Raw genomic sequence first — 25,425 nt, forward strand, 5'->3', positions numbered from 1 at the left:
TATTGTTGTTATTTTTGTACTGCCAGTCAGTCACACGGGTAGTAAACTGTGGCCACATGTGGGTGCGGCCGAGGGCAAGGAAACAGAAGGGAAAGAAGAGGGCAGTCGTTGCTGTATAGGAATAAAAAGCAAACATATACACTAGGGAACACACTGAAGTCCTATAGGCGGACATATATATAAATATATATATCTATAAATATATATATATGGTACATATATATACGCTGATCTATATTTCTATCATTCAGACTTCTCTCTGGTTGCCCCGAGCCACTATAGATGTGAAAGGTTAACTTATGCTATGAATTGGTATGGATGCCCCCGACACTGGGAAGTGAAAGTACTCTTCCAGGGACAACAGATATGGATCTCTAAATGTTAAGAGAAGGATCCGGTGACACGCTTCTCTCGATCATTCTTGGTTATTCTCGCTATTTGATATGCATCACATAGCGGTCAAGACAAAGCGATATTTTGCACTTTTCATTGAGAGTTGAGAGCTTTTCATGAAATGATACATAAGTAATGGAAAAATACATTTAAGACACAGAGATCTTGTATGATATGACAGTACAGGAACAACGTTAGGGCTGCCTTTGTGCCATTACACGGCTAAATTGTCTGCCAGCCGTGAGATGAGGATGTGACACCTCAGATGCACATATCAATGACTACGGAACACTTTTAACCTGTGTGTAGAAATCTTTACATTTTCGCATTAACTCGTGTTTTGGGTATGGTGTGAGGACTCACTGCGTGCTCTAGAAATCAGGGCGTGTGTGTGGTTAATGACACTTGCTTGATTCCCTGTCGTTTTGGTGGAGTGGAGATGATTAGTGAAGCACTACCCACTGGACCCGGTTTTAGATTTCCTCTTCTCCTCCTCTAAAGTTCTCTTGCTCTCACTCCCTTTCTCTCTCTCTCTCTCTCTCTCTCTCTCTCTCTCTCTCTCTCTCTCTGTGTCTCTCTTTTTCTCGATCTCGTTCGTAGTACTCTCTGTCTCTCTCCTTTTCTTTCATCATATCAAGGGCCCTGATAGAGACAATCAGTCGTCTAAACCCTCTTGACTCCCCCCCTTCCCACCTCCCTCCCCCAGCCCTACCCTTTTGTTGGTCTCCTTGTAGTGATTGCGACGGCTGTCTCTTGTTCTGTGTTATTGTTGTGAAATCAGGTGGAGCCTCTCGTGTCTGTGCTTTTGATGCTGGGCCATTTAATCAGCGCTGGATAGTGTGGTTGTGGGTGTTTGTGTAATTGTGTCTGTGCATGCGTGCATGTGTGTGATTGTGTGTGTGTGTGTGTGTGTGTGTGTGTGTGTGTGTGTGTGTGTGTGTGTGTGTGTGTGTGTGTGTGTGTGTGTGTTTTGAATATATGTGTGTATGTGTGCGTATTTTTCAGCCGCTATATGTTGTTCGTTTGGCTACAGTAGGGGGAAATTAAGCCGTGAGGTGTGTGTTAGAACAGGCAGACATTAGCATGCTCTGCACAGCTGTCCGCTGTAGACGTGGGTCTCCTCTGGGTGCTCGGGTTCCCTCCCTCACTACCAAAAACCTGCTTAGTTTCACTCTTGCCCTCCCCATAACCAGGACAGTGGCACGGCATCTGCAATTGTTTTGCCAGGTGCTACCCTATGGCAGATCACTGCTCATTGATGGGTTAAATGCAAAGGATAAATTTCCTGATGGGATTGATAAGTATATCAAATATTTTATTTAACCTTTATTTATTCAGGGAAGGCCATTGTAAATGCATATCTATGTACAATAGATATAAACAGTCGGTCAAAAAACCAGAACAACACAAGCAATCGTTTTTTAATGCGAATAAGGAATCATCCCCTTCAACATCTCAATCGAGACCAATCTCCTATATATCATCAAATATCAAAGGCGATTTGTAAGTACTTCTAGCTGTGTCCACGTCCACAGTAATAATTGGGTATGCATGCTTGTATGGGACTTTTGCCATGTGTGTGAGTAAGTGTAGCTGATGCGCATGTGCACATGCCTGACCCAAAGGTTGCGTGTGTGCTTGTGTGCGTGTGTGCGTGTGGCGTTGCCAGGCGCTGGCTGTCAGCGTATTGCAGTGTCGTGATCCGGGAGCTCAGCGGGAGAAACAGGGCTGCTCTCTGTCTCCCTGGAGTCGCCTGCCCATCATTCTCCTCAGATTCAGTCGTGAAATAAAAATACGGAAAAAGGAGGACGGGAAGGGGGAGTAGAGAAGAGAGAGAGGAAGGAGGTCGTCCCTGTAGAATGACTAAACAGACCTTCAGTGATCTGAGGGAGGGGACATGCTGCTGAATCCTAACCGCACCCGGAGCTGTTCAACACACATTGAAGGGCTGGCTTTACTGCACTATCGATTTTAATCTTCCTTTAAAAAAAGGCACAACTTTCCAAAAATGTACAAGTAAATACTTAAAACACGAGTAAATCAAGAATAGTTTGGCAGCAGTTGGATATGGAGGCCCGCCGCCCTCGTCTCAGCCTATACCTAGACCGTTATTACAGAGTTGATGAAGGAGTCACCTGTGCATGGCTGGGTACAGAAGTGATCATTAAAACCAAAAGGCCGTCCCCACCCTCTGCTCGGGGTCTCCTCAGCCTGTAAAAGCTGAGCGTCGGCGCTGAACCAGAGTAGGGGGTCGCAGGGATGAGGTGTGAACTGCAACAGCGCATTAAATGGCTGCCATAGCATAGGTTCTCACCGGTCAGGAACGCACTCAAGCAGCGCTCGGTTTTATTGCAGGGAGAAGGAAATACCAATCACACTTGATGTTTAGTGTTTGGACATACTGACGATAAAATGTGACCCTTCACTTGAAAGGAATATTTCATTAGGTTCATTATTGTATTATTTTGAGTTGGGCTTTTGACAATGTTTTTACAGAAAATAATGCACACACATACACACTCACACCAACGAAACAAGGGTGCTCCTTGACTCCTTGATTGTACATTGTGAAGTTACAACAAAATGACCACGGCAATGCTGTATTTGGGACCTGTCGGGATTGGAATTAATTCAGTTTGTGTTCTGTTTGGTCGTTCGGTCATTGTTTGGAAATGAATCCTGAAATAATTTGTAATGCAAGTTTGTGAACATTGTGCTTGGTTAGCGTATATTAACATTATGCCTATCTCTCTATCAGTAAGTCATTTCTCTTTTTTACATATGTTCCAGACACAACCCTACAAACGTTTTTGGCTTTCAGAGTTTTTGGTAAAATAAGCACTCACTCACTAGATAGTAGATACAGAGAATAATATAAATCTGATCTAGAGGCAGTTGGCATCCTTCAGTAATGTCAGTCATTTGTTCCGGTCTGTAACAAAATAATCTAATGATAAATTAAAAGAGATGTATAATCTCTTTACAAAGTGTGATAGTCAGAACAACAATTATTAATTTGTCCAAATGTGTTGAGTACATTTGATACAGAACAGATTTAGATTTTACAGTTTTGCCTAAGAATGTTAAGACCCTTCATTATGGCATACAAAAACATCCCACAATGCCTACTGATGTGCAAGCCCTCAGCAGAAACAGCTGCCATAGTATCGTGTAACTGGGGAGGAGGGGCTGATCTGGTTTACCGCCACATTATATCCAACGGAATAGAAGATGTCTCCCCTCAAGTAGTTAGTAAGGCTCATGAACCTGAATGGCCCATTGAGAATTCAACACCAAAGGAGGGAGATTTAAATGACATCACGCCTCATAAACTATAATGGACCCAGACACACATACACACATGATAGTTAACCACTACATTGCCTCTGAAGGCCATTCGATTAGCATTTGTGTGCGTCTGTGTGCCTGTGTATGTGTTGGACAAACGCTGTGATTTGCTCAGTAATTTCTACTATTCAAAAGGAAAGTACCAAACAAACTGGAGGACCCTGGTGAGTGAGTGAGTGAGTGAGCGAGCGAGTGAGTGTGTGTGTGTGTGTGTGTGTGTGTGGGTGTGTGTGTTTTGCTTGTCTGTGTGTGTCTGTGTGCGTGTATGTGTGTTTGTGTGTGTCTGTGTGCGTCTGTGTGTGTGTGTGTGTGTGTGTGTGTGTGTGTGTGTGTGTGTGTGTGTGTGTGTGTGTGTGTGTGTGTGTGTTAGATCTGCACTGAAGGGTTCATGACCTCAATCCCCCTTCCACATTCCGATCCGTTTGAAAATATGAGCATAATCCTGCAGGGAGTGGAACTGGCCTTCCTAGTCGGAGAAAGAGTGAGGGACAGAAAGAGAGGGAGACAAAGAGGAAGAGAGACAGATGGATAGAGGGTAGTTAGCACGACTGGGGCGGATGCTGCGATGCACAGACAAATTAAAAGGAGAAAAAGCAAGGGGATTTGAGAAGGAAAAAAGGTAGATAATCACAAGGAGAGCCACAGAGGGAAGGCGAGGGAGAGAGGGATGGATTACATACGTGGGGAGGTGGATGGAGGAGGGGTTGGTGGGTTGGGTTTCACAGAACACAAGGTGACATTAATGCGGCAGGCATGGCATTAACCCTACAAAGCCCCAAAACACCCATTACTACCATTATCTCCACACACGCACACGCACACGCACACACACGCACACGCACACACACACACACACACACACACGCACACGCTCACGCACACACAAACAGAGAAAAGAGAATGGTGAAACCAGGGCGCCCAGCAGTGGAGATTATTCTTCTGAGGAAGATAGGATGACCTGGTGAGGGGCGAGTGGGTAGAGAGAGTGGGAAAGAAGAGGGAGAGAGAGCGAGCAAGATAGAGAGACGGACAGAGAGAAAGAGAGTGTGAAGGTATGGGGTGGGGGGGAATTGGGTTTTGCATCGGAACTGAATACAGTATCCAGTAACCTGGATTATTGTGCATTGTTTGGCTGCTTAAGGTGTGTTCACAAAAAACACACACACAAACACACACACACACACACACACACACACACACATACACATCTTCACCCAGACTCACATGCACAAACACACCTACACACACATACAATCACAAACTTACACCTGCACATAAACACTCAAACGCAAACACATACATTATTTAAATGTATTGTGTCTGCTGGGGCTCAATCTCGATTTTGATTTTAGCGTCAAACGATCACAAAACTATTATTATTTTTGTTATTATTATTATTAGATTATTATTTTTTATAAATTTTTTTAAAGAATTAAGTGCAGAACAGCTGGATACATGTCTGAACATTATTTTAGATTTTAACGTTCTCTTTTCGACCATTTTGTGTATTTTTTTCAGGCGAAATTTCAAAGTTCTCAGTTACAAAGTGTTTTTGAGAGAGACATGCTGAATAAATACGCCATGTTTTCAAACTCAAAAATAATCGTTTGAATAATCGTTATTTCATTATTGACCAATATAATCGTGATTATGATTTTTTTTCCGCAATCTAACAGCCCTAGTGTCGTCTAATTATAGCCTTTCAATTCAGATATTTTCAGAATTTATGCATACAGAATACAGAGAAATTACAGAATATATGCAACACTCAAAAGAAGTACACCCCACCCCCGTGCACACACAAACAGAAATAAGGAAAAGGAGATGGCACTTTGTGACAAGAGCCTATGAAAGGATGGAAAATGAATGTCTCATGTCCCCCATAGTTCCCTCAAAGCCTGAAGTGAAATTGAAGCAGTTATCTGTTATCCTGCCTCCCCCTAACCCCTTCAACACATATAAAGGGAGCAGGTTGAAATGGAGCGGAAAGTGAATACAAAAAGACAGAAGTGGAAGATCCATGAAGCAGAGAACAAGACTGACAGAGAGATATAGAGAAGAGATGGAGATAAACAGAGAGAGAGAGAGATAAAGGGGGAGACTGTGGAAGAGGGAGTTATAGGGAGGGAAAGGAAAGAGGTATAGAGGGCCAGGGTATCTTGTGTCTGTGTGGTCAGATCCAGAGACTTAGTATCACTTATTTTTCTATTACTTTTTCATCTGAGGGGATTTTATAGCCACACCTGAAAAAATAGTAACACGTAGGCTGAGAGGACAATTTAATCTTTTTTCTCATTAAGATTTCCTGGTGTGTAGCATCAGGGATGTGTTTACTGTTCGACTCCAGCATTATCTCTCTCCTCTCTCTCTCTCTCTCTCTCTCTCTCTCTCTCTCTCTCTCTCTCTCTCTCTCTCTCTCTCTCTCTCTCTCTCTCTCCCCCTCTCTCTCTCTCTCTCTCTCTCTCTCTCTCTCTCTCTCTCTCTCTCTCTCTCTCTCTGTTCCTTTTTCTCTCTTTCTGTATCTCCGTTATATGTTTCTCACCTTATATTGCTCTCTTCCTCACCATATCTCTCTTTCTCTGTTCAGTATCTCCATTTTTCCCTCTTTCCATTAAAATATCAGGTGTAGAAAAATGTGCATTTTGCAAACTAGAAATAATAGCAGAAATCTCTATAATCAGCTAGTCTGAATGGAGGACAATGCAGCCCATTTTAGAGTGGATTCTGAACATTTTAAACTGACTGACAACACTAATCAGTTGTAAAGATCTGGGGGGGAAGCGGGATGGCGGAGACGATTTTTTTGCTTTAAAATTATAAAGTGACCATGTCGAAGATTTCCATGTTAATAAATTAATTTAAGTCACTTACTATCACCAAACGAACACACTGATGGGATTGAGCCTTTTGCCCTCTGATGAAAACCCTTACATTTGCAGTATCGATGTAACGCAATTACAGCATAAAAGAATGACAGCATTTCGTCAATGGTGTCGCCAAATAGAACGAACCGGAAACCCTTTTTGTTAAACAACAAAAAGGGTTTGTTTGTTGTTTTTTATTTATTGATTGACCTACACACAATATTTTTCTTGGAGAGCTAGTCTGAAGTGTATGTTTCGTAAAGAATAATTAGCTAAATAAAAGCTGCAATGTTCCCTCCTGCATCATCACACCTTTTTTTTTTTGCATAATTAACTACAGGATTGTCATTTTCCTTAACAAAGACAAAATGAACACAATATGCAACCAGGGCAAGCATGAACACAAATAGTTTGTCTTAACAATGCTCCGTTATGATGAGACTTCCTGGTGGCTCTCTCTATCTCTCTATATAACCCTAAACGGCTGATCACTGCTCGACTTAAGCTCTCACCATAATCTACTCCCTTCTTACATGTCTTGAAGAGATATGGGGTTGCATAAGAAGGTACAATAAGAAGGAGGAGAGCATAGTGAGGAGGAGGCAGGAAGCAGGAGATGGCCGTGAGGAGGAGGAGTTATGAAAGAGGAGGCAGAGATTAGGAGGTGTCAGGGCAGAGGAGGCAGAGAGGGTGGAGAAGCTGGGGTCGGTCGGGGACGGATGGACTATAGGTGGATGCAATCTGCCAGCTGGGTTCCCAGCACCCAGACATCTGTCACACAAAGCAGATCACTGTGATTGGTGGAGGGAGGGGGAGGGGGGATCTATATGGCCGACCTGTCACTGACCAGTTACATTTATACGACCCCCCCCCCATCCAGTGTCTCGCCCTCCATCAGAGCTAACGTTATTCCCAGGCCGACCTGTCAGCCCCCGTGGTCATACCTTAGTTTAAAACGCTAGCCTACAGGCTTATAGCAATGAGTCATGGTGCTATTTCTTTCTTTATTTCTATCTCTATTATCACAATATGTTTGCTCAATTTAATATAATAATGTTAATACAAATATTAGAATATTAATTAAAATGGTATGTTTTAGTCTATGTTTTGATCATGTTTTCTTTTTGTCGCTACAACAAAACCTATGGAGACATTGGTAGAATGTGAAGGATGTGTAAAAAACTGATAACATATATTTGTTTTATTTTTTATTTCCTTTTATTTCATAGGGAACTCTTGAAAATGTGTTGCATAGGGTTAAAAGATGAACGGATAGGATCTTAAATTTAAACATATAATTATCCAAATACACTATAAAACCTACTAAATTGGGTTTCTCTTTTGAAAAAGCCTTTGTTAGCTCTGGCTCTCTGATCGGATGCAGACTCTAGTTAGTCTCATCTATTTAACTTTCAATTACTGGTTAGTGCTTGTTTGTCTCCATCAGATTTACAACTATGTCTATAATGGGAACATTGCCCTGAATATAAGAACAATGTTCTCATTATTACCCATTTGATAACTGGACACACACATTATCGCAGTACCATGTTTCAAAATACTTCAAAATACCTTGTGTATTTATTTTTGTGTGGGTAGGGGTCTTGTTGTTTTATTTGACGGCCCGTCCTACATTTACATTTACATTGAGTGGATTTTGCAGTCGCTTTTATCCAAAGCCACATTCACACGCCAACAGCAGAGTCAACCACGCAGGGCGACAGCCAGCTAGTCAGGAGCAGTGAGGGTGAGGCGTCTTGCTCAGGGACACCTCGACACTCAGCATCCCCCCTGACCCCATGGTCAGATTGTCCTTCCACATTGAGGCACAACTGCTCATTTTTTATCCATTAATTGGCTAACAGAGACATCACAAGTAAACCACACTAAAGGAGTTTTGATTTGCAGACAATGCAAATCAAAAATCCGTATTCATCCTCATGAATACGGTATGTGATTTGGCAAGCACAGGAGAAGATGAACCTGCATTTTGTTGAAGTGTTTATGGGTGTGTCTGTGTGTATATGTGTGTGTGTGTGTGTGTGTGTGTGTGTGTGTGTGTGTGTGTGTGTGTGTGTGTGTGTGTGTGTGTGTGTGTGTGTGTGTGTGTGTGTGTGTGTGTGTGTGTGTGTGTGAGGGGTGGTGTGTGGGGGTGTATCACCAACCTTCAGGCCAACTTTGACTTCCAAAAAAAAAGAGCTGTTTTTGCTGGCTGGCCGGAGGGATCAATCAGGATACATCTTTGTCTGATAACCAAGACACACTGCTAGTGCAGGAAGTGTGTGTGTGTGTGTGTGTGTGTGTGTGTGTGTGTGTGTGTGTGTGTGTGTGTGTGTGTGTGTGTGTGTGTGTGTGTGTGTGTGTGTGTGTGTGTGTGTGTGTTTGTGTGTGTGTGTGTGTGTGTGTGTGTGTGTGTGTGTGTGTGTGTGTGTGTGTGTGTGTGTGTGTGTGTGTGTCTGCATGTGTGTGTGTGTGTGTGTGTGTGTGTGTGTGTGTGTGTGTGTGTGTGGTGTGTGTGTGTGTGTGTGTCTGTGTGTGTGTGTGTGTGTGTGTGTGTGTGTGTGTGTGTGTGTGTGTGTGTGTGTGTGTGTGTGTGTGTGTGTGTGTATGTGTTATTTCTGTGTGGGTGTGTGTGTAAAGCACAGATTTTATGAACATCAAAATCAGAAGTGAAGGACCACATATTATGTCTATCACACTTCCGAGACAGAGTCCCCCAATGTAAAAAAAATAGACAAAAAAATGAACACTTTCCAAATCAGGCGTTATCTATACACTGCAGTCTGCCCTCCATGTTTCCAGTCAAATTAATATTTTATCGCCTTCCCATCTACTGGGTACAATATAACCACCAGGAATAGCCATCTCACACATCTGTCTCCAGCCACATGAATGCACCAGATGCTGTCCTGCTAATGGCGAGCTAAGCCCATGCCACAATAGGGCCCCTGAACCCCAGGTGGAGACCTCCGCTGCCAGTCGGTCCAGCCAAGTGCCAACCCACTTTGTCACTCTATTTTGCTGGTAGCAACACAGTCCCGTGCTGACACTCTAGCCTAGGCAGATGAATAAATGGTGTGCTCATAGTCACACAGCTTGACAGAGGCTCTGATTTTGTTGCCACATTGCTTTGGAGGATGAAACAGAAAAAGAAAATAAAACACAGAACTCTATTAGCACTAGACAGTTCTTTTTGTACCAATGACTTTAAAAAAAATAAAATTTACTCCGACTTTCTCAATCTCTTGTCTGCCATCGCTTTTATGTTATATACAGTTCTGCCCTGCCTTTCTCCAAAACAAAAACCCAGGCATGCAGAGACATGCAAACCCTTTCACACTCACACACACACACACGCACGCACGCACGCACGCACGCACGCACGCACGCACGCACGCACGCACGCACGCACGCACGCACGCACGCACACACACACACACACACACACACACACACACACACACACACACACACAGGGTGACATCTATCTAATCAAGTTGCGGATTATCTTGTCCTGATAGATTGGAGCTTGTAGCACTTGAAAGGCGCTCCTGGGAGCAGGATGAGGTCCCCAGAGAGCCGGGGGTGAACAGCACCTGCTAATCATTTTTAACAAAACAGCCCTGTGCTTTGGGCTGCGGGGGACAAGAACCTTTTAAAAATTACTTTTCCACTATAGCAGAAGAATAAAAAACTGTTGCATTTGAACTTTACTAAGGTGGAGCGGATTTCTTCGATGTTAATGGAGCGTTTTAACGTTAGCACTTTTCTAGCCGTTCCGGACACTAAAAGCACTTCACAGTTAATGTCACTAATTTTCCATAACACACACATACAATAGCCTCGTGAGACCATTCTCTCAGTTAACATTATGGTTCGTTGTGCCATTGAATGCCTTTTTCAAAAAAAAAACGATAAGACCAATCAGCGTTCAGGGGAGTGACTTTCACTTCATGAAGAACAAGGAACCCTACAATCTGCAGAACAATAACAATGGGCCAACCAAGGAAAGTGTACCAGTCTACGGAGCAATCACAACGGTTGTATTGTAAATCGACTGAATGATAATGTTCAAATGTAGGGGACAATATGTTTTTGCTTTACTTCCAACCCGCAAGGATTCAGCGAGTTCTTTCATCTGATTGGCTGGAGTCTTCCAGCCACGCCCATATTTGGAAAACAATTGCTGCTGATAGCCATTGCTCACACATTAAATATACAATCTACACACAGATCTGCACACTAATAATGGGTATATACTGACAACAATTTATCATATCAACCAGTATGACCTTTTTATAGCTATGTTCTTACAATTGTAAGAACTTAGCTAACCCTTACCCTAACCCGTCAATGATATTTCTCGGTTAACAATATTTTAAATAAGAGTTATTCGATAATGCAACATTATCGTAAAATCTCAACAATTGAGCAAGGCAATGGAGATGTGGACAGGCTATCATTTCAAGATTTATTTTCGACTGTGTTTTAAGAATTAAAAAGTTGTCCAATTCCAAAAGAGAACCAACAGATACAAAAGCAGGATGATATGTCATCATAAAGTGATAAGGGGATCTGGGACGCTAGAATGAATGGCTCAACAGAGGCTAAGACACTACTGCTGAGGCAGGGAGATGGGGACCAGCAACCTCTGCCTCGATACTCAGAACGACACTTGTGTGCTACTGCTTTCAGAAAAGCTCTTCATCCCAAATGTTCCACTGTCACAATCATGCAGGCTTTTTGTTTGTGACTTGATTCACTGAGTACCACTTCAGCATTACTATATGGTCATGGATATGTTTGCACATACTCCGTATTTCAAGAAGAACCGGTCTCCATCGGCATTGAGAAACATTGCTTAGTGCCGTAATTCCGACCAGCTATACATAATTATTCACCCAGTGCCAGAATGACCTTCAGTTTATGCATATCATGATGAGTCTTAAGAGGTCCTCAGCCTCCCTCTCAATCCTGCTGGCCATTACACATACGTGCAGCAGACTTGCCGTTTCCAGTATAGATGAGCATGGCAGGTTGTTTGGATTCATGCACCTCCAAATCCATAAAATATGCATATTCCAACAGATGGTTTCTATTCATAGTAATGTGGAGATATGCAAAGACACTGGTGGAGGCATTGCATGTGTTTTGAACTTGGGTGTGTGGAGTAGCTTTTTGATTGTCATTATGTGATGCTACTCATAATTCTTAATTGATTCCTATTTATTTCCTGTCTGTCCTTAGGAGAACCCATACATGTGTAACAACGAGTGCGACGCGACAACAGAGGAACTGGCCCATCCTCCGGGGCTGATGTTTGACTTTGAGGGTCGCAACCCCACCACCTTCTGGCAGTCCTCGTCCTGGAAGAAGCACCCCAAGCCGCTGCTGGTCAACATCACGCTGTCCTGGAACAAGACCATCGAGCTGACCGAGGACATCATCCTCACCTTCGAGTCGGGCCGGCCCGAGCAGATGGTGCTGGAGAAGTCTCTGGACTACGGCCGCACCTGGACGCCCTACCAGTTTTACGCCACCGACTGCCTCGACGCCTTCACCATGGAGCCCAAGACGGTGCAGGACCTCACCCAGCACACGCTGCTGGACATCATCTGCACCGAGGACTACTCCCGCGGCTACGTGTGGAAGAACGACAAGACGGTGCGCTTCGAGATCAAGGACCGCTTCGCGCTGTTCGCCGGGCCCCGCCTCCACAACATGGCGTCGCTGTACGGCCAGCTGGACACCACGAAGAACCTGAGGGACTTCTTCACCATCACCGACCTGAGGGTACGCCTGCTGCGGCCCGCCACCGGCGCCACCATGGTGGACGAGAACAACCTGTCCAGATATTTCTACGCCATATCCGACATCAAAGTCCAGGGCCGGTAAGTGCCTTTAAAAAGCTCCTCACACGTCGTTTCAATGTAGGAATCTCCTGAATCTCCTGGGGTGGAAAAAAGGGTTCTCAGGTCTCAGAGAACAATGGCAGATTCCCGATGTCAAAATGACACACATGCATCTTTACCGCTCTTTTTAATTAGGCAGGCCGTTTATCCCAAAGTGCAGAGGTCAACAGTTGTCAAGATGACTTTAATGAAGTGGAGTGGCTCAGGGCTTGCTGAAGCACTCAGTTTAAGGACATCAAATCAATCAGATGTCTGTTGGCCCATGGACGACTTTAAAGGTAGAGGATCAGCTGTTGGGTCAGTGCGGATTCTAATTAGTGTTTAATGTACGGCGGCCCAGGAGGAATGTAAAGAATGAAAAAAAGAAGTCAAATATTTAACCAAAGTATCAACAAAGTATCTTTCATATATTTGCACAAAATGTTTGTTTGTGCTTAATAACCCAATAATTAGGTAACTATAATTCTTTTTTTTCAACCCCATTCCTTCATAATAATGCTTTACTGCACACATATATATTTTAAGATCCTTATTTTACATATTTTATTTTAAGATCCTCTCAGGCACATAACATATAATCATACACACGATAAATCATTGTGGAATATCTGGTAGATATCAACATCATCTTATTCAACCACAGAGGGAGCTGACAAAAGACTGCATGAGCTGACCAAGGCGTCCATGGGACATCCATCCTGTTAAAGGGTGGCTGGGGCTTGGGGTCCGTAACAGCTTCTGTCCGCTATAACCCAGCTCCCACCTCCAAACGGCCCATGCATGGCTCTGTGTCTGTGCCAGTGGTTGTGTCTCACCCTGGCGTCCCCGACTGGAGGATAGCTTACACTGTTTACCAAAGGTAACGTACAGTTCAGTTCATAATGAGATACACGCTGAGGGCCCGCTATTCTTCTATCTCCTCTCGGCCGCGCTGTCCCTCATCCGTAGCCAATCACAGCACTGGCCTGCCTTGTCTCTCCTTTTGAGTTGGGTTTGTCTCGAAGAAACGTAAGCTTCTTAACTCTCCCCACTTCATCCTTGACACAGGCAGGGCCGTCCCTGCTCTGGGAGTGTGGCTGAATGTGACATGTTTCTATGCACTTGGTTCCGGATTGCATGAATGAATGGGGGGGGGGGGGGGGGGGGGGGATAGAGAATGGAGGTGGTGATGAGGGGGTTTAGGGGGGCCTACAAGAGCTCTCAGATTTGGCCGTTCATATTCAAGACGTTGTGAAAAACAAAAAGCCGGAAACAAAGTCGACGCCAGAAGTAGGTCAGCGCAGGAATCAACAGAGTGGGATTGGAGGAGGTTTTTGCAGGAGTAGACCCTTTTTCTTCTTCTTCTTCTCTCATTTCAACATGCGGTGTAGCTGTGGCCAAGCCTAGAGTGGGTGTGTCATGCGTAGCCAATCTATTACTGCCTGATTAGGACGAGGGGCTCGAACCCAAAGGCACCAGAGGGAGAAGGGATCGATGTTAGGAATTAAAAATCCAACCGAGCATGAAGCTACGCGAAGGGGGTTGAATAATGCACAATGCCCAGCGAGCGACTCAAAGTGAATTTGTCGCCCTTGCCATTTGATTGTGTCAGCAGTGCTAAATGTGTCGCAGGATGAGAGAAAGTGGAAAACTAAGCAGAGAGAGTTGTGAGGCTTTTCCAATTATCTGCTCCCTGCCTGACATAATGGGTCCCCCTGTCTCTCCTTTACATGCTTTACAGTAACCCTGGCCTTCAGTTCTGCCCTCTCTCTGTCTCTCTCCATGTATTTGTTCCTTTCTCTCTCTATTTTCTCTCCTCTACCCCTCCTTCTCTTTCCCTTCCACTGTAGTGATCAATACTGTGTAATTAAAGCCAGCGATAGCAGTTTCAGGATTCGAAAAAAAAAAGTGCTTCTCTATCTCTATCTAACTCCATCTCACTCTCTCTCCCCCTCTCCGCACTCTCCATTTGCTTCTCTGATTCCCACTCGGTGTCTCCATCTCCGCTGCCCAGAGGAGCCTGTGCCACTGATGGGGCACTGAGTCCCTCTCCTGAATTATAAATGGAGAGACACAACCTCTGTCCTCTTCCCCTTCCAGGACTCTGGGGATAAACAAGGAAGGCGTCATGCTCACCACTCACCAACACCACCACCACAAGAATAAGCCAAGACACCTTACCCAGCTGCTCAGTAGATATCTCTACATGGAATGCTCACTGTCTGTCTCTGTATATACAGAGACAGATGCTGCCAGAGATCAGAATCAGACCGCCTATACAATTGGGAAGAGTACTGGGAAAGGTCTGTGTGTTTGAGTGTGAGAGAGAGAGAGAGAGAGAGAAAGAGAGAGACAGTGAGAGTGTGTGAGAGTGTGTGCACGCTTGCGTTCGTCAGTGTGCTCCATGCGCATGGTTTTGATAAGCAATATGGCATTGTGCAATAGGTGTGTTATACATTATAAATTACTTCCACTAAATTTATATTTTATCAGTTTTTCACAACATATTTGTTAATTTTTTTTCCTAAATTCTTCAGCCGGGTAGTTTTCATTTACATCCAATCAGGTGGTAGATGTTTTGTCATACCTGTGAACACTGGCAACATTTTGTTCTCTGTCCTCAATATTTTGAAATAGTATGCGTCAACTCTGTACCATAAATGAACCGTGTTATTCGTTCACACCTTATTTGCCTTCAACCATCGGATGAATTAATATGGAAGAACAATTTAGTATTTTTTTTTTTTTTTGTTTTGTGCCCACGGGAGGAGTAATTAAATTGACAGGAGCAGAAATCTGCCCCAGGGAACTATCAGGGAAGGTCAGAAACTACCTTGAGGGTTCACACACATACACTCTCACACCCATACACTCATACACTCACGCAACCACACACACACACACACACACACACACACACACACACACACACACACACACACACACACACACACACACACACACACACACACACACACACACACACACACACACACACACACACACACACACACACACACACAGGCTTCTGCTACAGTGGTCGAGGAAGGGCAGTGAGGTTGTTTACCTGAAGCAGCAGATTAGTTGTTAGTCGTCACCAAAGCACCTTTGGGTTCTCACGGAAAGCTGTGCGTTCAGCGTTTAGCCAAAATGACACGTGGCAAATATCACCACTCAGCAACAAAAAACTTTGATGCCGAATTAAGAAGGGCTGTAGGCTAATCTTGGTCAACCAAATATACAAACAAGTGATTGGTGAATGGGGAGTAGATGCTACATAAAGACTCTAGAATAATTTCAATCAGCCACAGTGCCTTGTACTCTACCTGCTAGCCTAAATATCACGTGAGTGCTGCTTGGAGACGGCCGGTGGGTTTCAGATCCACTGCTGGTCCGAGTCTGATTCGGTTACAGCAGAGCTTTATATATAAAGCGGTTCAGACAGGATGAGCCACAACATGTTGGGCAGCATTGCCTAGTACAACACACATTGGAAGATTTGATTTGAGTTTTCTTTTCGGTGTTTAATATAATGGGTCCCAATGGATAGTGCTGTGATTTGTCTTTCAAGTGTTAAACACGAAAGTTGACAGAGGATCACAGACATGAACATGAAAAAACTAAAAGCAGAAGCCTTACGATTTTAGATGATATACCTAAATACTTTTACTTAATTTACACTTTTAATTAATTTGCTATTTTTTACCGTCGTCTTTAACCAAATCCTACCAACGACTTCTATGGTTTCAATTTGTTTAGAGCGGAATAATGACTCTGCTCCATTTGACCTCCTGTCTAACAAGTATTATAGTCTATTAAACCATATCATTTTTAGAAATGAAGCTACTTAGCCCTCAGTGTAATTGTAAATCATAGTAAATGTTATTTTTAACAGAATACAGCCCATCACTCAAAAATAACACACAACAGTCTGCATATCTCCCTCTATCTCCGACAAAGAATGGATTCAGGAGTGTTTTTTCCTTAGGATACTTAACACCAGCGATTGTCCGACCAATGAGTATTTGGTCGAACAACTGCATATCGACCTACCAATAGACCAACCGACCAGAACTTGACAGCCCCAGCATTAAGGCCTGATAAGGTTTCCCTGGTTTTCCAGTAGAGGTATCATAATAGGGTTAGGGTTAGCAGAACAATCGTCGCAGATAGGACGTTTTACAAACTATGATTTCGTATCGGAACTCGGCTCCGATAGTGACCGATGGCTGCGGCGCCTTCACTGGTCACGTGTAATCCGCCAAATCGACGTTCTATCTATGTTCTGTTACAAAGATGTAATCCGTTACAAAGATGAAATCACACTTCAGGTGTGACAAAAAAGCTGTTTCATTAAAAACGGCGTATGCGAAGGCAGCATATGTTTCTGCCGAAGAAAAGCACTTCACAAACTCAGATGGATTTCACGGTAATCACGGGGTAATTCAGTTTGTAAAGAGCAAGTGAACCCGCTGTTTCAGCTGGAATCTGAACACCATGAGATTAAAAAAAAAAAAATTGGGCTGAGAGTTCTAGCAAGGCGTTTCATTCCTATGGTTATGACCCACGTCAACTTTGTGATGAAAGTATTTATTAGTCATTTGTGTTTATTTATTTAGATAATAATTATTTTGACTCAGATGTTGAGGTTGACATTTCCTTCATTTCCGACCGTGTCAAATGTTCCGACCGTGTCATCTGCTTTTTTCCTGCTCCAAACTATCGTTATTATATCAGCCATTAAAAACCACTATCGGTCGACCTCTTTCCTAGTTTGGACAAATTAAGATGACGGTTTTAATGAGAAACCCTGTTGAGACTGTATGGATGAAACTATTATAAAGTTAAGATTCAATTACGGTTCATTGCCAAGAAAGAGAAGCATTGATCAATTATCTTTGAACGCAATATAAATAGTATGATCATTGTTTGTACTACTTCTGTGTACTCAGTTTTTCTTCAACGTGCTGCAAAAGCTTTAAAATGCATACATCTTCACTGTTTTGAGGGAACATGTATATTAATGATATGCACTGACGCCATTGTGTCCTTTCCCTTTTTTCTACATTACATTGCAAACTTGCTCACACCTAGTCCTGTTTCTTCTCACCATGCGCAACCCAGTCGCCAAGAAAAAACGTCGACGGTGTACGTTTCCATGAACACTGGAGACGTACTATTACAACGTAAAAACAGCGTGTTATACCTACAGTATCCACGCGAGCCGATGCGGAGGCGGGTTTCGGGGTTTGGGTTTCACGGCTTTCGTGGCAAATTGTGGACACGATTGTTTAGGGGGGGGGGGGGGAGGTAGACTGTTGTTGACCGGGGAGGGGGGGGGGAGACACGTTTGTTGAGGGGGGGACGACGACACGATTGTAGGGGGGGGGGGGGAACACGTTAGTTGAAGGGGGACGACGACGACGACACGTTTGTTGAGGGGGGGGAGGCACGTTTGTAGGGGGGGGGGGGGGGGCACGCTCGACAACGAGAGTTGGTTTTTATTGAACGCTCGACAACGAGAGTTGGTTTTTATTGAACGAGACTTCAACACGGAACAGCTGCACGAAACGATGGTCACGTCACTCTCGGTGACGGTGTCGACAACAATGAACACACGAACAATGTTAATAGAACAACACACAACCACATAACATCCCGAACCCATCAACCCCACTTAATCCTAACAACAAAACAAGTTAACAAAAGCCCCATTTGTCAACTGACAACCCCAATTCCCAGAATCCCCCGCGGCTCCGGAACACGGCGTAGCTTATATTAATCTTTATTATCCGAATGGGAAATGCAATATTTTAGGACAGATACACCATTAAACGCGTTTCTAATGACATTTCTAGCGAGAAATGTACATTTTCCTTACATAATCTTCAGTCAGTGAATGTGTATGATCTTTATTAATCTTTATTATCTGAATGGGAAATGCAATATTTTAGGACCGATTCACCGTTAAACGTGTTTCTAATAACATTTCTAGCGAGAAATATACTTTTTACTTGCATAATCTTCAGTCAGTGATTGTGTCTGATCTTTAGTTTTATAGTTATTAGGATTTGATCGGATCGCTCGCATGTTTCAACGTCAGGTTGTTAGGCTGCTTTCGCTAAACTAGCAGCTCACGTGCTTCCTGCGTTTGTGTTATTAAACTGTTACTTTATGTAACTTTTAATGATATCATGTTGTTAGAAACACGTATATCTGAGAGGCAACCCAGTCGCCAAAAGCATTCGTTGACAGTGTACGTTTCGTGAACACTGGATTACGTCGCATTTCAACATAAAATAGCGTGTTATACACGCACACACGCACGCACACGCACACACACACACACGCACACGCACGCACAGACACACACAGACACACAGACACACACACACACACACACACACACACACACACACACACACACACACACACACACACACACACACACACACACACACACACACACGCACACGGTGCATTTCGCTGCTAAAACAACAACAAAATATTCCCTCAAATATTATTACTAAAGAACCGTTTTCCAAAGAACGAAATGTAAACCAATGCATTCTGAATGGGAGTGTTTCTCCGATTTTTCCATGCTACACAGAACGAAATGTAAACCCATGCAAATAAAGACTTCATGGTCATAATAATTTAAATATCATTAATCTCCGTGTGTTGGGTGGTATTCTATTTTTTTCAACGGGGCTGGTGCCGTCTCCTTTTGACCTTTTGACCCCAGACTTCTGGGGGAATAGCTGAATCAATTCATTAGTCAATCAGAAGCATGTAAATATCTTCCCGGTGGCGTAGGAGAACGAACAAGGTGTCCTTCAACATCTACACTTCCAGGCGATTGCAACGGTGCCACACATGAGCATATTTGAATATTTGTTTAATGGTAGTAATTAGCTGTTGAAATTGGAGGCCTTAATCAATAATGAGCAGCTATTGATTTGCTTCCCGATAAAAAATTGTGACAAATGACATGTTATTTAGCATCTACACGTTGAGCTGAGTCCAATGACACCAAGCATGACACTCTAGCTAATGGTAACATGTATTTTACATGGTACACCTAGGTCTAGGACATGATCTCGGTGTAGCAAGAGGGCGAGCTTGATCTCATTGGACTCAGCTTAACGTGTAGATACTAATTAACATGTAATTTGTCAAAAATCTCCATCGGGAAGCAAATCTATAGCTGGTCATTATTGATAAAGGCCTCCAAAATCGACAGCTAATTACTACCCCGAAACATATTCAAATAGGATCATGTGTGGCACTGTTGCAATCGTCTCGAAACGTAGATGTCAAAGGACACCTTGTTTGCCCTGTTGCACGACCGGGAAGATATTTTCATACTTCTAATGGATTGATTCATATTTTAAGGTTCTCGGAGTGAGACTTTAAGCGGCTGCAGCAGAAGTGTTGAGACGAAAGATGATATCAAGACATTAATAGAATATTCCCATTCACATTATGATTCTTCGTCATAACATCCGACCAAACATCCTTTACATTCACCGAGCGAAGATTATGAAAGTCCAGGCCCCCCCTTCCTGCACTCGGGGTCCGACCGGGCCAAGTTTCGGTGCGGGGGTCCCAGTTAGGCCCTAGAATATGGTATTCAAATTTCAGGGCGGTAGGACCTTCCTATCTCAAAAACTGTTTTTCCACCACATTCTGAACCTGAACCGTCTCGCAGGCAACACTTCTGAAGGGGCTTTGTCCAAATGACAGTCCATTTGGGAAAACTTTTTTTCTCTATGGGCTAGAACTACAAATCTTGGATATGTCGTTCTCGGGGCCCCGGGAAATGTGTGTAAACATTTTAGCATCCCTAGCTATCTCGAAAAGGCCAGAAAAGGGGCGTGACCTCCAACAGTACAGTCAATGTACATAAGACAGAGGTTAGTTTCTAGGCCCCATTTTTTGCGGGATGGAGGTGTACATTTGTGGCTTAATGTGTGTAGACACAGCTGGCCTGTGGCCACGTCTTTGAAGTCTGGGGTCAAAAGGTCAAAAGGAGCCGGCACCACGCCGCTTATGAGATAACAAAAAGTGAATCTGTATTTCTCTCATAACATTTTGTCATTATTGAAGAGAGGCCTGATTCTCAGATATGCATGTTGGACTGTTAGGGTATAGGTCTGGGAAGAACTTCAGGCCAAAATCTTGCAAGCGAGCCGCTGGGTGCAGGTGCAACGAGATGGAGCACTTGCTGAGTCATTTCCTGTAGGGCTGGAGCCACAGGTTGAAGCGTATGCGTCCTTTGAAACCCCCTTTGATATATAAGAGAACCCAAGGTACAGTTTACTTAAATGTTCTCGCCTCAGTCACCTATTGCATCACTTCCTTTAGGGCTTCGGCCTCCTACTTGATCATTGTAGTATAATTGAATGCCCTCTTTCATATTATATGATACTTCCACCACTGGGACGTGGCAACAACTCTCCAAATCCATATGGGGAGGGGGGGGGGAGGCTTTTGGACAGTAGGGGTGTACACTAGACATAAATAGGAAGCAAACTCAGGAGAAGGAATGACCTCTCACAAATATTTATTGAATAAATTGTTTCAAATAACCCTGCCTCGTTAAATCAATGAACTTGGTGTTTTGCTTTCAAAAATAGGTTATAGAAGAAGTCTAAACTGCAGAAAATAAAAACATCCAAGCTGCCTTTTAAGGATACCTCGGAATATCTGTCTATTTTTTAACCGTCGGACCCCAGTTTACGACAAAAACAACACAATTTACGGCAGCTCCTTTGCCGCGTGGTTTTTAGAGCCATGTAAGGATTAGAGGGGGCGGTCGATAGCAACCACCATAGCAGCATGACGGTCAAGTGACTGGATGCAGCCCCGTTGAAAAAAATAGAATACCACCCAACACACGGAGATTAATGATATTTAAATTATTATGACCATGAAGTCTTTATTTGCATGGGTTTACATTTCGTTCTGTGTAGCATGGAAAAATCGGAGAAACACTCCCATTCAGAATGCATTGGTTTACATTTCGTTCTTTGGAAAACGGTTCTTTAGTAATAATATTTGAGGGAATATTTTGTTGTTGTTGTTTTAGCAGCGAAATGCACCGTGTGCGTGTGTGTGTGTGTGTGTGTGTGTGTGTGTGTGTGTGTGTGTGTGTGTGTGTGTGTGTGTGTGTGTGTGTGTGTGTGTGTGTGTCTGTGTCTGTGTCTGTGTGTCGGTGTGTGTCTGTGCGTGCGTGTGTGTGTGTGTGCGTGCGTGTGTGTGTGTATAACACGCTATTTTATGTTGAAATGCGACGTAATCCAGTGTTCACGAAACGTACACTGTCAACGAATGCTTTTGGCGACTGGGTTGCCTCTCAGATATACGTGTTTCTAACAAGATGATATCATTAAAAGTTACATAAAGTAACAGTTTAATAACACAAACGCAGGAAGCACGTGAGCTGCTAGTTTAGCGAAAGCAGCCTAACAACCTGACGTTGAAACATGCGAGCGATCCGATCAAATCCTAATAACTATAAAACTAAAGATCAGACACAATCACTGACTGAAGATTATGCAAGTAAAAAGTATATTTCTCGCTAGAAATGTTATTAGAAACACGTTTAACGGTGAATCGGTCCTAAAATATTGCATTTCCCATTCAGATAATAAAGATTAATAAAGATCATACACATTCACTGACTGAAGATTATGTAAGGAAAATGTACATTTCTCGCTAGAAATGTCATTAGAAACGCGTTTAATGGTGTATCTGTCCTAAAATATTGCATTTCCCATTCGGATAATATAGATTAATATAAGCTACGCCGTGTTCCGGAGCCGCGGGGGATTCTGGGAATTGGGGTTGTCAGTTGACAAATGGGGCTTTTGTTAACTTGTTTTGTTGTTAGGATTAAGTGGGGTTGATGGGTTCGGGATGTTATGTGGTTGTGTGTTGTTCTATTAACATTGTTCGTGTGTTCATTGTTGTCGACACCGTCACCGAGAGTGACGTGACCATCGTTTCGTGCAGCTGTTCGTGCAGTCTCGTTCAATAAAAACCAACTCTCGTTGTCGAGCGTTCAATAAAAACCAACTCTCGTTGTCGAGCGTGCCCCCCCCCCCCCCTACAAACGTGCCTCCCCCCCCTCAACAAACGTGTCGTCGTCGTCGTCCCCCTTCAACTAACGTGTTCCCCCCCCCCCCCTACAATCGTGTCGTCGTCCCCCCCTCAACAAACGTGTCTCCCCCCCCCCTCCCCGGTCAACAACAGTCTACCTCCCCCCCCCCCCCTAAACAATCGTGTCCACAACTTGCCACGAAAGCCGTGAAACCCAAACCCCGAAACCCGCATCCGCATCGGCTCGCGTGGATACTGTAGGTATAACACGCTGTTTTTACGTTGTAATAGTACGTCTCCAGTGTTCATGGAAACGTACACCGTCGACGTTTTTTCTTGGCGACTGGGTTGCCATGCGCTGCTGACATAGTTTCACTTGGTCAATGTGAATAGCTTAATTTTTGTATCAGTACTTTATTCAGCACTTCTCCTACATAGTTGATTCTATCCTGTTAGCTTCATAACACAACGGTAAAATTTTAAAAAGTGCAGCTTTATTTTGTTTTGGTTTACCAAGCCGTATTGGGTTGTGACGAGCACTGCGTCTGCGAGTGCGGCGGTCTCGGCCTAATTGCCGTGAAGCACAGTGGATGGTGCCTTTGCATACAGTTGTTTCCGCCACAGATCAGCAATTTGGTGAGTGATGTTTCTATCGGATAACCTCGAGAGGGAGAGCCAAACAATGAGTCAATCTGCTCTTTCCTTTTTTTATATGTCTTTGACTCCTCCCCCCTTGTGTCTGACTTGCTCTTAAGGCCAGCCGCTAGTGGACAGATAATCCATTTGTGCTAATGCCATGTTTCTTCCTGCCCACTTCCCAACTTGAATAAGTCATTCCACTTGTCACCCCTCCTTAGTCTCTGCGGTGTGTGTGTGTGTGTGTGTGTGTGTGTGTGTGTGTGTGTGTGTGTGTGTGTGTGTGTGTGTGTGTGTGTGTGTGTGTGTGTGTGTGTGTGTGTGTGTGGGTGTATGCATGCGTGTGTGGTTTTGTCTGTGTGTGTATGGTTTTGTCTGTGTGTGTGTGTGTGTGTGTGTGTGTGTGTGTGTGTGTGTGTGTGTGTGTGTGTGTGTGTGTGTGTGTGTGTGTGTGTGTGTGTGTGCGGGTGTGGGTGTGTGTGGGTGTATGCATGTGTGTATGGTTTTGTCTGTGTGTGTGTGTGTGTGTGTGTGTGTGTGTGTGTGTGTGTGTGTGTGTGTGTGTGTCTGTGCGTGTGTGTGTGTGTGTGTGTGTGTGTGTGTGTGTGTGTGTGTGTGTGTGTGTGTGTGTGTGTGTGTATGTGTTATTTCTCCATGGAATGGCTATTGTGGTCTCATCATTGGGGATGGTTACGTTGCCCTCTGCAAATGTTATCCAATCATCTCAGCATCGCTCCTTTGTTATTGGATGACTTGGCTCAGTGTAAATTATTGAGGTGAGGTAATAGACTTTATAATAGACACCCCTTGCACTCCTAAGCCCTTAAGCCCATTTCATCTTCAGTTTCACCGACACACCAAAATCTCAGGGACTCACAGTTTTTCCCTATACGCTGAATTTAAATACAAGGGTAATGGTGTGTTCCAGATGCCTCGTACACCACTCGTACGAGTTGCATAGTGGGAAATCTCCCAGCTTTCTGTGAGATTGGCACCTTGGGAAGGGACCTTGGGAAGGGGAGGGCTGCAGCTTTGGAAAGGGGCGGGAGTATAGATTTTATTATATTAATCAGAGAATAGTTCCAAAGCTGCCGTAAAGCTGTTCATATAACTAGGTGAATGTCAGTTTGACAAAGCATATTTATGTCTGGTGCTTTGATAACTTTGATAAGCCAATGTGTTCCAGGGATATTTTACTGATTCTCTCATCTTTCAAGTATTGAAATTTAAATTATGATTTTAAAATCTGTTTGGATTTTGAAATATGTTCTGCTTTTGTTTGCATTGTATTGCATTTCATTGTGGGAACATAATGAGGGTGTTTTTTTTATTTTCATTCTGATGGAAAATATTCAGTTCCTCATATGATACAAGCTGGACTTCCTTTGTTTTGTTGTTTGTTGTATTCTTCCCTTACTAAAGACATATGATTACCAGGCTCAATGTGGTCGACCCGACGGCCACCAGGAGCACACGTGTATTCTGAACACACTCTGTTTCCTGTCTTTTCATCTAATTTTTACACACCGGTTAGAAGATTTCCTTTAGCAGGCCAGCGGGTCCCCCGCTGGGATCAATTGGCCAGTGTCTGACTTTCGGCTGCAACTCAGACACCACAAATCAGTCTGCCTCTGTCTACCTCTCCCTATCTCTACCTCTCCCTGTCTCTACCTGTCTCTACCTCTCTCTGTCTCTACCTCCCGCTACCTCTCTCTGTCCCTACATCTCTCTTTCTCTACCTCTCTCTTTCTCTACCTCACTCTACCTAACTTTACCTAACTCTTTCTCTACCTCTCTCATTCTCTACCTCACTCTACCTCACTCCTTCCCCAACTCACTCTGCACACCAGATGGTCTGGCTTAGAATCAAGACTTTTAAATCTTTCTTTGAAACTGTATTCTCTTCAGAGCAATCTGGTCAATTCCGGTGCGACATAGCAAACAAATGCAGTGACTCAGCCCGGTCTATTATCAGTGCTGACCGGGAACCATGCATACAGAAGGTTGAGGTGCTGCTGGTCTGGAACCAGTGTGTTGAAAGATTCTGCTCCAGTCACCTACTGCTTATCTCACTTTTTATCATTCATCATCAGATATTCGTGGAAGAACACACAAACACATACACACACACACACACACACACACACACACACACACACACACACACACACACACACACACACACACAC

General features: G+C 43.7%; 1 protein-coding gene across 4 annotated transcripts in view; it reads left to right on the top strand.

The window, feature by feature from the left end:
* ntng1a (netrin g1a) overlaps positions 1 to 25,425 on the top strand; it is a 113,598-nt gene that overhangs the window by 40,272 nt on the left and 47,901 nt on the right. For all 4 annotated transcript variants that reach the window (XM_060044961.1, XM_060044963.1, XM_060044964.1 and 1 more), the window contains one exon: positions 11,853 to 12,496. In XM_060044961.1, the coding sequence (XP_059900944.1) occupies positions 11,853 to 12,496 (644 nt within the window). The remainder of the gene's footprint in view (positions 1 to 11,852; positions 12,497 to 25,425) is intronic.

Source organism: Gadus macrocephalus, chromosome 23 (assembly GCF_031168955.1).
Source record: "Gadus macrocephalus chromosome 23, ASM3116895v1".
NCBI classification, from domain to species: domain Eukaryota; kingdom Metazoa; phylum Chordata; class Actinopteri; order Gadiformes; family Gadidae; genus Gadus; species Gadus macrocephalus.